Raw genomic sequence first — 18,417 nt, 5'->3', positions numbered from 1 at the left:
AGAACAACATGTTTCGTAGGAAGGCGATTGGCCGAGCGCGCTGTCAGTCATCCGCGGTCACCGCCCCCGTTCTCGACGAGAGCCAATCAGACGGGGCTCGTTCTGTACTCGCCTGCCTGCCTGCAAAAAAAAAACTGATCTACAGGCCAACGACGCGTCGTTCCGCGTAGATCGTTTGGACTTGTAGATCAGTTGGACTGATACACTGACGTATAGGCTACGTGGGGGGGGATCATAACTATAACAACATTAGCCTACTTCTGCGTATTAACATTACATAACGTTTAATGTCTCTCACACACACACACGGTTACTTGTGTGTGTGTGTGTGTGTGTGTGAGTGTGAGTGTGAGTGTGAGTGTGAGTGTGAGTGTGAGTGTGAGTGTGAGTGTGAGTGTGTGTGTGTGTGTGTGTGTGTGTGTGTGTGTGTGTGTGTGTGTGTGTGTGTGTGTGTGTGTGTGTGTGTGTGTGTAGTATATATATATAGGCGTGAGAATATAATAAGTGTTTTATTCTGCTGCTGTTATTGCTGCAATTTGCCACAACAAATGGCAAAACATTTTTTATTAAATGGCTTGTCATCTCATGCTTGCATATAACCTTATACTATTGAAATATATATATAGCCTACAATACAAATATAAACATAAAACATCCCTCTTCACGGCACGGGGCACGCGGGGGCGCGCCCTCCAGCTCCTGCACGGATGAAGTGGTCCTGATGCTGAGCAGGGCGGGAGCGCGCATTAGAAGATGACATCACTTCTCTCCTCCGTGATTGGCTGAAGGTCAAATCGTTCCCGAGCCAGATATAGCGTCAAAAAGCCAGGCAATTAACATCCCAAGCAACAACAAAAAAGAAAGGCATCGGCGCATCTTTATATCTTCATGCTCAATATAGCTCCCCGTTTGATTTCAAACATCTTTGGGGTATAATCCGGTGTTCGTCTTGAGGATGGCCGAGAGCGAGGCGGACACGCCGAGCACGCCGATTGAGTTTGAGAGCAAATACTTCGAGTTCCATGGAGTGCGGCTCCCACCCTTCTGCAGGGGAAAGATGGAGGAAATAGCCAACTTCTCCCTCAGAAGTAGTGACATATGGATCGTCACGTATCCCAAATCAGGTAGGCTAATAATCATAATAACAGGGCCGGCTATAATGAACACTCAACGCATTTAATTAAAGTGTGCAGCGGGCGGCGTTATCGATGCAAGCTATAGATATAGTCAGATGGAGGATGACAGAAAAGATTAAGAACAGCATAGCAGAGGCAGAGCGCACATATACAGTACAGACAGACAGCTTAGTGTATCCTCGGTATAATGGGCTAATTTTCACCATGCACAATATATGCAATAATGCAACACAACGACTTTCGTGTTAGCTCATGGCTTATTGCTACCTAAGTCGATAGCCTACAGCGTTGCAGCCTGGGTGCAGGCCTGCCTCAGGTAAGAAAGAATGTGGCCCGAGTTTCGTCGTAAAAAACAGCTACTAATCATGTCGACAACAGGACTAGATTCTAATCGATATGCTTGGCATTAATTATCCTGCATACTTCCTTCCTGGACTCAGTGCATGGCTACACCATGTTCCTTTTGCCAAACGAAAGCGCCGTTCTCCATAAAGAGAGATTAATCAAGTTTGTGTTTACCAATTTGGTGATTTTTTTCTCTCTCCCGTTACGCACGGAACGTCGCGCGCACGCACGCACGCACACTCATGTAGCCTACTGGAGCCATAATACTGCTGTGTTTACATTAAACACTACAGAAGCATGTAGCATACTGGAGCCATACATACTGCTGTGTTTACATTAAACATTATCATTTGCGCAGCAGCAGTTTTACAGTCTATGAGCAACAGCACTGCTGCGAACAGGCTGACGTTTGCTGTGCACGACACGCGCACGTACTGTAGGTGTAGGCTAGGCTAGTGAGTGATTATACTTGCCATGGGGTCGTCTGGGTCTGGTCATATGTGTGACGAATAGGCGAGGAACTAAATTAACATGTATGTCTGTAGGCTATGTATCTTTTATTCAGCTTATGCTAACAATCCGAGGTGTATTTAAAGGATGCTGGGGGGGGAATAAAATAAAAGATGCATCCACTTGAATTAATTAAGGACATGTCACATGCAGTGACATGTGACATAGACTGATTACTGCTTTTTTTTTATAATATAATTTTTTTATCCCACGATTCCCATTTTTCACCCCTGTGTCAATTATCTAATGTGATCCTGGGCTCTACACACCCTCCACCAACCTATAGTCCCCATATATGGGGGACAAGGGTAGAGCAACGGACTTGAACTCATGCTTCCTTCATGCCTGAGTGTCCAAGTCGCTCCTTTACACCTGGCAGGGGGGAGTTTCCCTGGTTGGACATAGCGCGTGGAAGGAACACGTTATTCCGACCAGTTCCTTCCCCCTCCATAGTGATTACTGCTTTGATAATCAATGTAAGATGACAGACTATTATAGCCTACTGGTCTACCTTTACAAATTAGGCCTGGCTATATATATACTGCAGTTATTCCCAGTTTGGTGTTGACTTGAGGGACCACCGCACCACAACACAAGAACCAACCAATCAGAGACCCTGTCTGGTAATACTATAGAGAAAGCAATGTAGAAGTCAGGAAATTATGGAGCATATTAAAATTGCATTATAAACCTACGGGAGCTAATGCTGCATTCTCATAGCCGCCATAGTAGGCATAGTAGTCGGCCTTTTAAATGCCTAAATCTACATTAAAGAGTAATATAAACTAAGTAAGTATTGCAGGGTTTCCTGCACAATGTTGTTGGCATGGCGCTGCGCCATGCTTGAAATAAATTGCGCCATTGAGGGGGATAGTGAATCATAGTGTGTGTGATATGAAATGTCCAGTACCTCCCCAGTACCTCCCCATGCAGTGCCTCCCCCAGTGCCACCCCAGTGTCTGCCCAGTGGCTCCCCAGTGTCCCCCTGAGTGCCTCCCCACTGCCTCCCCAATGTCTCCCCAGTGGCTGCAGTTTCTCCCCAGTGCCTCCCCAGTGTCTGCCCAGTGCCTCCCCAGTCTCCCCAGTGCCTCCCCAGTGTCTCGCCAGTGTCTTCCCAATGCCTCCCCAGTGCCTGCCCAGTGTCCCCCCAGTGTCCCCCCAGTGCCTCCCCATGTCTCCCCAGTGCCTCCCCAGTGTCTTCCCAATGCCTCCCCAGTGCCTCCCCAGTGTCTCCCCAGTTTCTCCCCAGTGTCTTCTCAATGCCTCCCCAGTGCCTGCCCAGTGTCCCCCCAGTGCCTCCCCAGTGCCTCCCCATGTCTCCCCAGTGCCTCCCCAGTGTCCCCCCAGTGCCCCCCCAGTGTCTCCCCAGTGCCCCTGCAGTGCCTCCCCAGTGCCTCCCCAGTGTCTCCCCAGTGTCCCCCCAGTGCCTCCCCAGTGTCTCCCCAGTGCCTCCCCAGTGTCCCCCCAGTGCCTCCCCAGTGTCTCCCCAGTGCCCCCGCAGTGCCTCCCCAGTGTCCCCCCAGTGCCCCCCCAGTGTCTCCCCAGTGCCCCTGCAGTGCCTCCCCAGTGTCCCCCCAGTGTCTCCAATAGCAATACAAGAGCAATAATACAAATGAATCTTAATTTATTAATCAAATTAATTAATTAATTAATCAAAATTTTCACCGCGCGGCCACGCTCAGCACCATGCCATGGCCTTTTCCTGCAGGAAACACTGAGTATAGTATAAAAAATAGTAAATAAGTAAGTAAATAAATCAATAATAAGTAAGTAAATAAGTAGTATGATAGTAGCCAGTGATGTAAATAGGTTTTCAATGTAATGAATCCTGGGATGCAGGGATGGTCTTTTAGAAATGAGTCCCAGGATGCAGGGATGGTCTTTTAGATGAGTCCCAGGGACATTGTATGAGTCCCAGAATGCAGGGATGGTCTTTTAGAAATGAGTCCCAGGATGCAGGGATGGTCTTTTAGAAATGAGTCCCAGGATGCAGGGATGGTCTTTTAGAAATGAGTCCCAGGATGCAGGGATGGTCTTTTAGATGAGTCCCAGGGACATTGTATGAGTCCCAGGATGCAGGGATGGTCTTTTAGAAATGAGTCCCAGGGACATTGTATGAGTCCCAGGATGCAGGGATGGTCTTTTAGAAATGAGTCCCAGAGATGGTCTTTTAGAAATGAGTCCCAGGGACATTTTATGAGTCCCTTTTTGGCATTTTTTACAAATTCCAGCATCTAACTCCCATTTAATTTTATATGGTTGTAATGTGGTTATATTCATGTAGAAAGCAGAAGAAGAAATGATTACTATAACTAAAGCTATAGCAAAATAAACTAGAATAAAAAACAGTACAGTAGTACAGTAGTGCATCCCGTGGATGCAGAGGTTGTTGTTTTATTGCGTCCCTATAAACTATAAACTGCATTTTGGGATGCAAAATGCACCCTATTTTAATCTCTGAGTAATGAGTATTAATACACTTTCCAACACAGGCAGATGTTTACTATGAATCTCATTGTGCTAACACTAGCACCATATTAGTGGGCTTAGCAGTTATATGATACTGGGAGTAAAGCGTAGAGCCAGGCAGCTAATCTTCCCTTGTGTGTAGTACTATAAACCATAGTGCAGTTTAAGATTTGGTGCTGTAAGCAGTAACCTGATGTTTTGCTGGCATGTTCACATTTCTCTGCATCTAGAGAGGTCTTGTGCTAAATGTTAATGGACATCTTTCCTTAGTGGTGATTGTGGTATTATCGCAATATTAAAGGAGCACTCAGTGATTTGGGTGATTTGGAAAAAAACCTGGTCTGCCCCGGGACACGATGTGCACATGCACCCACTACAGTGGGGGGGGGGGGGGGGGGGGGGGGGGGGGGGAGGGGACACGCGACTGGCCAATAGCAGCACGCACACCAAGGCCTGCCCCCGCTCGATCATGATTGGCGGAAGGCCCCTCTCTATGCTGATTGGATGAAGGCTGGGCCACCTAGCCAAAGACGTTAGTTTTACCCCAGGGGTTAACTGGGGACAGGGAGGAACTCCTTATATGGTCAGCACACTCTATAGTAGAGAGGATTATCACAACAAAAGAAAAAAATAAGTGATATTTGAAATAAGTGAATTCACTGAATATACCTTTAATATTGCAATCACAAAGACCAAGGACAGAATAGTGGTCATTTGTTGCAGGGCAGATTTATTTTTGCAGTAGTCTAACATGGTAATGTTTGGTTCATTTATAGTTTATAGAGAAAACTGACAAAATGTCTGATGTCTGACCATGGATGAGCCGTTTTCAAATGTCTTCTATTTTCCATGACTTCCATCTGTGTATCTGTCTTGGTCTTATTACTTGCGCAAGCAGAGCGCGCAAGTAATATTTTCGCCCGGTCTCCTTCGTCGTGACAGCTGTTCCGCCATTCGAGGCTTACGCAGAAAAACATCAAATCTGTGCCTGTGTTGCTGGACCAATGATGACGAAATGACCATATTTCTTACGTCATCATTTAGAGCTAGTCATACGTATACTATATACATAATCAGTAAAAAATAAAATAGCAAATTGTGCCTTATCTGCTGGGACCAGAGTACGTGGTGTGTATGTGTATGACTAGCTCTAAATGATGACGTAAGAAATATGGTAATTTCGTCATCATTGGTCCAGCAACACAGGCACAGATTTGATGTTTTTCTGCGTAAGCCTCAAATGGCGGAACAGCTGTCACGGTTTTTGGCGCAAAGTAACCACAGTATACCGCTAATCAACTTACAACTACACACTTTATACAGTATAGAGTATAGAGTATATATGTATACATATATAGTATATGCCTATATACTATATATATTTCTTACGTCATCATTTAGAGCTAGTCATACATATACTATATACATAATCAGTAAAAAATAAAATAGCAAATTGTGCCTGATCTGCTGGGACCAGAGTACGTGGTGTGTATGTGTATGACTAGCTCTTAATAATGACGTAAGAAATATGGTCATTTGTGGTCATTTGGTCCAGCAACACAGGCACAGATTTGATGTTTTTCTGCGTAAGCCTCAAATGGCGGAACAGCTGTCACGGTTTTTGGCGCAAAGTAACCACAGTATACCGCTAATCAACTTACAACTACACACTTTATAGAGTATAGAGTATAGAGTATATATGTATACGTATATAGTATATGCCTATATACTATATATATACTATATATATTTCTTACGTCATCATTTAGAGCTAGTCATACGTATACTATATACATAATCAGTAAAAAATAAAATAGCTAATTGTGCCTGATCTGCTGGGACCAGAGTACGTGGTGTGTATGTGTATGACTAGAAAAACTAAAAAGGGATCCAGAATATATCTACAACGATAAAACAGTATTTCTTATATAGATAGAAACTTGAATCATACTTAATAATACTAGATGTTTATATGTATAAAGTAGGTAGCAAATAGTTACATCTAAACATTAATCATTTCAAACGTTCCTTCACAGAGATACTGAGATTTGACAGTTTACAGCGGTCGAAAGGACTTGCGCGCTCTGCTTGCGCAATAGTTGGCCATTTATGGCCTACTAGTGTGCAACAAGCAAGTATGCACTCGACAGAGTGCAGTTCTAGTTGTTATAGTGCCCGTTACCTTTGATACAGTATAATGTGATCTATCATCTATACATTTCTTTTTGCCTTTATTTAACCAGGAAAGTCTCACATTAACAAATGTTCCATAATTTGTCATCTTGGTGCGAGTGTCACTCTGTTGCCAAGTGACCCAGAGTAAGAGAGAACACATGGCAGTGAGTCCACATGGAGCGGACTGTCACTGTATCGCTGCAATCCCATTGGTTCAGGGACGGCAACCATGGCCAATTGAGATCATTCACGGATAGCTGGCGAATGATGCGTCTTGCTTAAAATAGCCACACGTGTTAAGTAAGACTCATTAAGGATTCATGCATTCATGAGTAAGGATCCCTTATTAAGATTTATGAGAGATGGAATTAATCCATTTTGGGCGGGAACCCCTTTTGGAGTTAGCATTATGTTATGCTTTAGCTATTGAAAAATAGCAGATCTACAAGCTCATAGCACGCCACCGAGTGGCGCGCTACGAGCTTGTAGGTCTGCTATTTTTGAAAAATCGAAGGACGACTGACATAGAAACATAGCTTTTTCAGAAAACTGTCAGGATGTAGAAGACATTTTTTAGAATCTGATCTCAGGTCAGAATGAAAACTGTCAGGATGTAGAAGACATTTTTGGAATCTGATCTCAGGTCAGAATGAAAGCGGTCAGGATGAAGAAGAATTTTTTTTAATCTGATCTCAGGTCAGAATGGGTTAACTCGATTTGAACAGGTCTGTCTGGGGGAACAGAGATCAAGAGACAGCCGGAGCGGGGTGGCATGGAGGTGCATGTCCCCAATACTATGATGACAGCCCGGTTATGATGACTGATGAGAGTGTTGCCATGAGCTATGCACTCAATCATCTCTCGCTGTATGTCGTGCTGCTGTGCACATGCGCGCACCATCGCAGTCCGTTGACAAAACACACCATGTATTATACATGCATGCATGCACAACTGTATGCATTGTACCAATGCATTGGTATAAATACATCTTGCACAAGGTACAAGCTTTGCACATGTTTTGGGGATTACCTTTAAGTGATAATGAAATGAATACCATTTACTGATGACCCAATAGGACCCCCATCCACACACGCACATGCGCACATGCACATGTGCGCATGCACACCGCAAGCACACACACACATTTAAATGAGTCCACATTTATATGTATATATGTCCCAGATACTCGAAACAACATGGTGCCTGAATCCAAACAAGCCCAAACAGAATACAAGAATATAAGCAACACATGAACTTATTCAGTCAACATTGGTCACAGTCTGTCATATTACCAACACCAGGGAAACATCATGGGTACAAAAAGCACCTTCTCCTCCAAATAGATCGACTGCCACGCACGCGCACACACGCACACACACACACACACACACACACACACACACACACACACACACACACACACACACACACACACACACACACACACACACACACACACACACACACACACACACACACACACACACACACACACACACACACACACACACACACACACACACACACACACACACACACGGCTAACTGTATCCCTTTTAGCTTTCTAGTAGTCTTGGTTCTCAGATTGGCTTTCTAGTAACACACGCTGTACCATATCCTCTGACGCAGGACTTCACTGTTTCACATAATATGCTGGCTTGCAGGACACCATAATAAGGACACCACAGAGAGCATTAGCATGACATAACATAAACATAACATAACATAGCATAACAGTATGATTAATTATACAAAGTAAAGTAAAGTAAAGTTACCATGTTTACCCTGCAGGGTAACTGGACTAAGCTCAAGAACTTGTTTACAGCCAGGCCCTGCTCATAGAACATTTCATGGTAGAGGTTCAATGCCTTGTCCAAGGGAACTTCAGCTGTGGTAATTTTTAACGTGCCGGTCCGGGGATACGAACTATAGCGACCTTCCGATATCAAGACCGCTCCGCAACCCGTTCGGCCACCGCTGCCCCATGTCCTGAGTATATTATGCAGCATTACTTTTCATTCATCCGTTCTGTCTCTCCTCATAGGTACCAGTCTATTACAGGAGGTGGTGTATCTTGTGGTTCTGTCTCTCCTTATAGGTACCAGTCTATTACAGGAGGTGGTGTATCTTGTGTTCTGTCTCTCCTCATAGGTACCAGTCTATTACAGGAGGTGGTGTATCTTGTGTTCTGTCTCTCCTCATAGGTACCAGTCTATTACAGGAGGTGATGTATCTTGTGGTTCTGTCTCTCCTTATAGGTACCAGTCTATTACAGGAGGAGGTGTATCTTGTGGTTCTGTCTCTCCTTATAGGTACCAGTCTATTACAGGAGGAGGTGTATCTTGTGTTCTGTCTCTCCTTATAGGTACCAGTCTATTACAGGAGGTGGTGTATCTTGTGTTCTGTCTCTCCTTATAGGTACCAGTCTATTACAGGAGGTGGTGTATCTTGTGGTTCTGTCTCTCCTTATAGGTACCAGTCTATTACAGGAGGTGGTGTATCTTGTGGTTCTGTCTCTCCTCATAGGTACCAGTCTATTACAGGAGGTGATGTATCTTGTGTTCTGTCTCTCCTCATAGGTACCAGTCTATTACAGGAGGTGATGTATCTTGTGTTCTGTCTCTCCTCATAGGTACCAGTCTATTACAGGAGGTGGTGTATCTTGTGTTCTGTCTCTCCTCATAGGTACCAGTCTATTACAGGAGGTGATGTATCTTGTGTTCTGTCTCTCCTTATAGGTACCAGTCTATTACAGGAGGTGGTGTATCTTGTGAGCCAGGGAGCAGACCCTGACGAGATCGGCCTTATGAACATTGACGAACAGCTGCCTGTCCTGGAGTATCCCCAGCCCGGCCTAGACATCATACAGGTACAGTAATGCTGCTCTATACTGTATGTGTAATGTATTCTATTCAGAAACACAGCATAACAGCACAGATAACTATGTGACATCATCAGCATGCATGGTGTTGCTGAGCAATACGAAGGTACAAACTATGAAACCATGCGTTTCTGTCACGTCATGTCACACTTATAAATGTGTCACGTCACGTCATATGCCCAGGTCTCGTGACATCACTACTGTATGACATCATCAGGGATGATAGTAAGTTCCCCATACATGGGGAAAGCCCCCATATATTGTGCCCAGGTCTCATCAGAGATGATAGTAAATCAGGGATCATATCATAGTAAATGCGACCTGCTATCGCAGCAATTAAGCCCATATATATTATCTGGAGAATTAGAGATCCCCGATGTCATCAATATTAGTATATGGAGATATACTGTATGACATATATTCCATTCCATACGTTGATCCATCCCTCCTCTTCGATGACTGATACCTGTCCATTTAATTTAAACTCTAGACGGGCCTGCCCCAAAGTTAATTGTGCAGCCGTGCCCGGCAGCCCGCGAAAACTAGAGTTCTCAACAGGTCCGAAAATTAAGGCACGGGCCCTACCTGGGCCCTCATCAAACCCTGTACACTGAAGACACTGCCACCCTTAGATCTCCATATATGGAGCTGACCTGTTCTGACATTCCATTTGTTGATCTGACCTCATCAAACCCTGTACTGTACACTCAAGACAAGCTCCATATATGGCCAGTGCACTTGTACAGTATACAGGACCCTGTAGGGTGAGGTCGCTTCTCGCCCCCCCCCCCCAGGCGTCTTACTGGTATATATAGTTATATCAGCTGGAGAGATTTCAGCTTCTCTGTGGTGATAATCTTGTATCTTACTGGTATATATAGTTATATCAGCTGGAGAGATTTCATCTTCTCTGTGGTGATAATCTTGTATCTTACTGGTATATAGATCAGCTGGAGAGATTTCATCTTCTCTGTGGTGATAATCTTGTATCTCTGCAGGAGTTGACGTCCCCTCGTCTGATCAAAAGCCATCTGCCCTACCGCTTTCTTCCCTCAGCGATGCACAACGGAGAAGCAAAGGTCAGCTCATGGCTAGTGGGTAGTGGGTAGTGGGTATGGGGGACATTAGCTGTACAGCTTTGTTCAGATTTATGGGCTATATCTTGCGCCACCCCTTAACCCATTTTGACCTGAGATCAGATTCTAAAATTGCCGACAGTTTTCTGAAAAGCTATGTTTCTATGTCAGTCGTTCTTCGATTTTTCAAAAATAGCAGACCTACAAGCTCGATGACCACGGAAAACCGAGCTCGTAGCGTGCCACCGAGTGGTGCGCTACGAGCTCGGTTTTTCTTTTGTCTTGAAGGGGCATGTTTTGCACAATAACATTAGTCTTTTCATTATGTCTGCCCACGACACGAGGTTTGTTTACCTCAGTCACTGATACTAAAATCTGATATATATTTATTTTCTATGAATCTGTGACCTGACACCCATACAAATGAAAATAAGATTTTGAAAAGAAAACGCATGAAACTCACAATGATTGGAGGTGCAAGCAAGGTTGTACCGTGAGACTCGTGACTGCATCGCTGTCGTAATTGAGTATTTAACCATGTTGTGTGTCGGGTGTGGTCACCCTCCAGGTGATCTACATGTATGTAACCATGTTGTGTGTCGGGTGACCAGGTGATCTACATGGCGCGGAACCCCAAGGACCTGGTGGTGTCCTACTACCAGTTCCACCGCTCTCTCAGGACCATGAGCTACCGCGGAACCTTCCAGGAGTTCAGCCGGCGCTTCATGAACGACAAGCGTAAGTCGTGAGAGGGCAGGCACGTGTCCTATTGGTCAGGCAGGCGTCCTATTGGGCAGGCACGTGTCCTACAGCCGCTTCGACCGAAAATCAAACGATAATTCCCAGTAGGTTATACTTATTACGCCGATCTTATCCAGACGATCGGCTCGCCTGGAGCCTACTGGCTGCGATTGGCGTTGATGACACGTTAACCGATCTTATCGGTCTAGTCAGGTCTACTGAGCCTACTGAAAACTACAAGCCTCCTCATACCCTCCCCTAAACATAACCTCCTCATACCCTCCCCTAAACATAACCTCCTCATACCCTCCCCTAAACATCACCACAAGCATGTCGCAGCGCGGTCCTAATATTAACGCATGTTCACCAACCTTAATCCTGTTTTTTTCAGTCGGCAGAGCGTGCCCATACTCGTCGAAAACACTCGTACTGATCCTCAGTGATCACTGCGGTCTTGTCTATTGATAACAGTCGAAACGGGTACATGTGTCCTATTGGTGCGACATGGAGAACGAGGATGCAGTGGTGTAAAGTAACTAAGTACATTTACTCAAGTACTGTACTTGAAAGTAAAAGGTTGAGTTTCTTTTTTTTTTTACTTTACTGGAGTATGTCCAAATATTGGAAAATGTCTTTATTCCACTACAATTATTTGAAAACATGTGTTAATAGTTACTTTGTAGATTTTGATTATTATTATAAAACCTACATTAACCACTTCAGCCCTATATATATACACATTTCGGCCATTTGAAAATAGAATTTTACACGCTCACAATGCGTCACATCGCAATGCATTGTACGCGACAGCCCCTCCTATGTTCAGCTTTGAAGGGCGATGTTCAGCTTTTGAGGGCCTCAAAAAGTTTGATTACTTTTTCCACCACTGCAAGGATGTAATGACCTCTCTCTCTCTCTCTCTCTCTCTCTCTCAGTGGGGTATGGCTCCTGGTTTGAACATGTTCAGGAGTTCTGGGAGCATCGTATGGACTCCAACGTCCTCTTCTTAAAATACGAGGACATGTACAAGGTAACTGATGTCAATGCTACATCTATAGCCTCCGTTCCCATTGCCTCCCATCCTTTCCCATAACGCCATGTGAGCTTGTGCAGTGGTAATCAACAGTATAACAAGTAACAACATATGGATATATTATGCAATAATCTACTTGCAAAGACTTTAAATTTAGGCTACAGTACTGAATGTATAGGAGAATTGTCCCTGAAGAAAAGATTGGTTGTTGAAGTTCTCGCTACAGTGCATTCGATAATCGATACGATTTATGTTGTGTCTGACATCAGTGCATGTTGATCTCCACATACTATGTGCATGTGTCTCCATCATGTGCATTCAATGGGGCACCCAAGGGCCGCACCACCCATTGGGCAAGTTTAATATAGGACTGTCACGAATGAGTACGAGAGAAGGACCCAAAAGCAGGCGACAGGAGGCAGAACAAGTTGGGTGGGTTAACTTAAAAGTGTTTAATAATGAAACGGAGGATCTTCCATGTTAGGGCAAACAAAGAGGCCCTAACCCTAACTAACCAATGTCTTAACGTTTGTTGAGACATTCCTATAAAACGTTTGTTTTATAGGAATAATGCCACGTCATTATGTCAGCATTACAGCGAACACCGGACAGACGGTGAAATCTGTACCAAAGTCCTGACGTCACTCGCCCGGCCCTGGTCCAGGGTCGCAGAAGTTTCATTTAAAATAGTCTCATATAAGCAATATGAGTGGTCCGATCCGATCCGATTCCTCTTCGTCCCCTATGGGACATAAGGCTTCAATGAGTGCTCTCCATTTCATCCCATCCCTGGCAGCATGTTGCGACTCTCCTCCCCAGGACAGGTTCATCTGTTCCAGCTCACTGCGTCACAGTTCTGCGCCAGGTGGTCTTGGGCCTCCCAGGTTTTCTTTTTCCTGGTGGTGTCCATCTTAAAGCCACCTTTGTGATGCAGTCCTGCTCCATCCTCAGTACATGTCCTATAGCCATCTCAGTCCTGCTCCATCCTCAGTACATGTCCTATAGCCATCTCAGTCCTGCTCCATCCTCAGTACATGTCCTATAGCCATCTCAGTCCTGCTCCATCCTCAGTACATGTCCTATAGCCATCTCAGGCGTCTGTGTGTAATGTCCTTGGTAATGCTCCGGCTCCCTGTTTGTTTGTACAGTTCATCGTTTGATATTTTGTTCGGCCAAAATATGAGTGGTCAGTCACTCATATTTGATACAGTCCGTTTCTAGCGAAGATATTAATAATTCAGCAGCAGTAACATTAGCTTTTTCTCTCAGTCAGTTGATTGACAAATCACAAGGTTAGACAAGGCAGGTACAGAACTACAGGAGCAGACAGGAAGGCACAGAACATACTACAAAATAAGATACACGACACCAGGGAACCACAGAAACAGTCCTAAACCTAAATATGGACAGTTAAAATCCAAGGGCAGAGGTGCGAACCATGGCAGGACACGAGGGAAGCAATGAATATCTCATGACATAAGGAGGTATGGTCCTTAATCTTCTCTGACTAGATTTTATTTGAATGATTTGCATGAATCATTCAGTGGCAAGAGAGTTGGTAAAAAAATAAATCTGGAACACATGGATGATCAGCAAACTTTCCTTGGATAATCCCCTTGACCCACCTGACTTATATCATACTACAACTAATAAACTGGGTCCCTCAAAAAGTACGGCCTGTTCCCAGTTCCACAAACAAAGTCTACATAACCCTATACTATACTATCTTATCTTACACAGTAAAATCTGGGTCCATAATAGTTCCATTTGCTGTGAGGTTACGTGAGAAGTTACGTGACAGCCAGAGCTATCAGTCCTATAGCTCTGTAGGGGCGTTCCTATATGGAAAACGTGCAGCAATCTGCAGTTAGCTGAAAAGAACAACTCAAATCAATGTGTCTGTTTACTTATCCAAAGGTCCCTTTACAGTACAGTACATGTACTGTACACGTGTTACATGATTTTGCCTTATCGTGCTTATACAAGCACATGCATGTCCTTAATTCTCTCTTTATGCATTTCTTAGAAATCATTCGATTTCTCAGGAGGGTTTTTTTTAGGGTCGCCCCTAAAAACCATCTCGCCCCTCCATCTTTTCCGCCGACCGCTCGGTGTCGCGGTTATCTTTATTTTGTTTAACTGAGAATAAAGGTTAGAAATAAGTTTAGGGTCAGGAATAGTTTAACACCAGCGGGGCCCATGACGTAAATCACCGTCAAGTTCAAGTGCACGGTCATGTGCCCAGCTGTGTCAAATTAGTGCTATGAAAACTGATCGCATCGCTCTACAGTCTAGAGGCGCTTGCTGACTTCATAGGAAATAATGCATACCAATAAGTGGGTCAAGGGTATCAGTTACCTAATAGTGTGTTCCTCTTTTGAGCCTATAGGTCAAAAAGAGGAAAGAAAAGCAGAGTAGGCTAAAGGCCACTCGCCCTACACACACTTCACGCATAGAGTTACTTATAAATAATAGAGTCGGCACCCGAATTCCATCCACTTGCATTGAGTTGCTCACCCAGAGCGCATGAGGCGTTTTCACCCCTTCTTCCATGTTGGAAGAGAGAGAGAGAAAGAGAGAGAGAGAGAGGAGAGAGAGAGAGAGAGAGAGAGGAGAGGGGAGAGAGGGAGAGAGAGAGAGAGAGAGAGAGAGAGAGAGAGAGAGAGAGAGAGAGAGAGAGAGAGAGAGAGAGAGAGAGAGAGAGAGAGAGGAGAGAGAGAGAGAGAGAAAGAGAGAGGGAGAGACAGAGAGACAGAGAGACAGAGACAGAGAGATGAGACTGAGAGATGGATTCATTAAGTTAAGCTATGGCAGCAGGGATTATGTAATTATAAATATAATCATCGCCTGCCACCACTTTTCCAAGAAGGGCTGAGTCAGGATTTCCTACTGGCTTCAGACACTATTGGCTTCACTGCCTGCCTGGTGAAAAGTGCCTCATGCGCCAATTCACAACAAACACATCACACACAATAAAGAATATGTACGGCGTGTGCGCCTTTGAACCATGTGCAGATATATCCAAAAATACAACTTCTCTCCAGGAACTCAGTTCAACCTCTGACCCCTTACTGACAGGTGACGTCATGTGAGTGACGTGACACTCTGATCATGTGACTCCCTTTGCATAGGGTTCATTTTTACCTCGTGATATATTCTTTTAACATATTTATTGCCATCTTTAATGCTATTTATTCATAATGAAATCAACCTTTTTATCCAAGTATGATCATAAATGTTGCACAACCAAAACCATATTTAATATAATTTAAGTTTATACCTGAAACCACTGTCTCCCTTTCCTCTCCTCCTCATGCCTCACCTCCTTTCCTGTCCTCTCACCTTATATCTCTCCCACTCCTCTCCTCTCCTCTTTCCCGCTCCTCTCCAGGACCTAGGGACGTTGGTGGAGCAGCTGGCCAGGTTCCTGGGTGTCTCCTGTGACAAGGCACAGCTGGAGGGCATGGTGGAGAGCTGCAACCAGCTTATCGAACAATGCTGCAACTCTGAGGCCCTGAGCATCTGTAGGGGTGAGTGGGGGAAATGTAGGGGTGTAGGGAAGTGTAGGGGTGAGTGGGGGAAGACGGAAGAGAGGAGACGACGTGAGAAAGTTAGGGGCAGAAACACAGAGACAAGAGACAAAGTGATAACAGAGATTTGATTGATTGAATACTTAATTAGACAGACCTGCAAACAGCATGAGTAGAGTCAATCGTACACTTGGTCTAAAAGGATTTCCACAAAAAAAAGTGCTGTGGACTTTTTTCCATTGAGGTCCTATAGAGAGAAAAGTGAGGGTGTTGATAGCAGTACAAACAAAACGAGCACACTCAGTCTAATTAAATACAATTTGCCAGGTGCACACACAGCTCAAGAAGACTATACTCAGGCTTTAATTGGCGTCAAGCCTTCCTCAACGCGTATACACGCTGAGGAAGGCTTGACGCAGAACTGGCTGTCGTCTGTGCGTTAATTAAAAAGTACCAGAAGGACTTCAGAGTACTGGCTAGTGGGTGCTGATTGCACCCTGTTGCTGTTCTCCAGCTCCCAGAGTCATGGAGATGGAGAGAAAAACAAACATCATAATCTTCAAAAAAATGAAAAAGAATATATTACAAAAGTCAATGGCAACAAAACTCAATAAGCCAAGAGTTGGGGGTTGGTTTTGGGTGTGGGAAATGAGGGGGTTGCAGAGATAACAGCGGTTATGAATGATAGTTATCATAGGACATTGACCTATACACATCCTGAACATGGGCCATAAGACTCTGTGTAGCGCCTAAATCCCTATACTAGGTGCTACTGGCTGCTGACGGTGAGGGATGAAGTTTAGACGTGTGCTGAAAGAACTGAGGTCCAGAGTGTTCATTGAGTGGATATTAAATTATATTTATTTACCTTACAAAGTCCTATACTTCGAATGCAAATAACATAAGTAACAAACAGTCAAAACGTGGTGAATGCAACGGTGCCGTGTCATTAGTCAGAAGGTTCATTGTTCCGAAATTACTATCCCTATCTCTAACCCTAACCTAAACCTAACCGCAAGCACGGGAGCAAACCTAAACCTAACCGCAAGCACGGGAGCAGTGCATGTTCGGACTAACGGGACTTCGGATCTATGGGAAGGTCCCATGCAACAGTCCCTGTCTGCACAGTCAGAAAACAGTTTGCCTCCCATCAGCAACACCTGGCAATTCATTAGGGACAGGGTTAAATACCCTCCTGTAACTATGGCAACCCTGAACTTGACCACACCCCTCAGTGGACGTCATTGGCCACAATTAGGAGACTCAAATGGCGCTTACAACTCTGTACAGAGAACAACTTGACTGGTATACAGTAAGCTGATATGGTGCAAATGCCCCCAGCCCCATTCAAACCTCACTCCCCCCCCCCCCCCCCCCCCCCCCCCCATCATGATAGTACATCGTCTGGGCTAAAAATAAGAGCGAGCACAATGCAGGATATGCAGGCTCACTGACACTGAATATTGTATATGCCAAGGAGGGAGCGAGATCGAGCCCTGAGACGTATAATTAAATTCACCCAATGCATTTAAAAATACAGTCGAGGAGGTGGTTTTTTCCATTAGCACAGTTCTTTATGTGATTATGTGATACTCTTGATGCTGGTTTGGTTTCCCAAGAACAGTATGTGCCTCTCAGTGCCTGAGTAGTAAACTCTAACCTTGAATGTGATTTCTTGTCTACATATAGACGCAATACACAAATACACAAACCCATACGTTTTTATAGATTGTGCGGAGTGCATATTGTACATTGCTGCTCATGTTCAGTGCTCTAGATTTAGAACCTGTCTATAACGCTTCAATGAGTTGGAAAATAATCTGTCCCACCGTCTTGGGATGCAAGACAATTCTGTCTGAGCAATTGTGAGGTAAACAGATCATTGAATAAAATATGATTATGAAATGGTGCATTTATATACTAGCGCCTTTATCCAAGGCGCTTTACATAGTTGTGTGCATTACATTCACCCATTCACACACATTCATTCATACACCGATGGCGGTGGAAACCATGCAAGGCACCAACCAGCACATCAGGAGCAATTAGGGGTTCAGTGTCTTGCTCAAGGACACTTCGACACTAACTCTGGGGGAGCCCGGGTTCGAACTGGCAAAACGTTGCCATCCAGCCACTCTATATAGCTAATAGTAACTATAGTATATTTTGAGTAGGCTATAGTGTAGAAGAATGATGTACATTTAATATATTACATTACATGAATTGATCACATCCAGTAGATCTGGCAGATAAAGAAAGGTTTAACACTCTCAGAATGATAACAGCACCACCATGTGGCTAGATACTGTATAGGCCAGGGTCAGTCTTTGAGTTGTAACTTATAAATTATAATATTTATACATTTTTACTACGTGTCCTTTTACACATCAGTATATTAGGATTAGGCCTGTGGTATTTATTTTATCTGTATTTTGTCTGTGGAGTCCACCTCTTGTTTTATCAATCCACTTTAGTTTTTTGTTTTAATCTTCACATAAAACCCACTCACCCACCCACAATT

The 18,417-nt window shown here is 44.3% G+C and overlaps 1 protein-coding gene across 1 annotated transcript in view; it reads left to right on the top strand.

Moving 5' to 3' along the window:
* Window positions 1-955: 955 nt before the first annotated feature.
* sult4a1 (sulfotransferase family 4A, member 1) overlaps window positions 956-18,417 on the top strand; it is a gene marked incomplete at both ends in the record, with an annotated part of 19,128 nt that continues 1,666 nt past the window's right edge. Inside the window, 6 exons of the mRNA XM_083757663.1 lie at window positions 956-1,124; window positions 9,374-9,504; window positions 10,515-10,595; window positions 11,204-11,330; window positions 12,269-12,363; window positions 15,758-15,896. Coding sequence (XP_083613789.1) covers window positions 956-1,124; window positions 9,374-9,504; window positions 10,515-10,595; window positions 11,204-11,330; window positions 12,269-12,363; window positions 15,758-15,896 — 742 coding nt within the window. The remainder of the gene's footprint in view (window positions 1,125-9,373; window positions 9,505-10,514; window positions 10,596-11,203; window positions 11,331-12,268; window positions 12,364-15,757; window positions 15,897-18,417) is intronic.

Source organism: Protomyctophum parallelum (assembly GCF_964188405.1).
Source record: "Protomyctophum parallelum genome assembly, chromosome: 22".
In the NCBI taxonomy this organism is placed as follows: Eukaryota; Metazoa; Chordata; class Actinopteri; order Myctophiformes; family Myctophidae; genus Protomyctophum; species Protomyctophum parallelum.
Note: the sequence above shows the minus strand (reverse complement) of the source record. Positions and strands in the feature narration are given on the sequence as shown.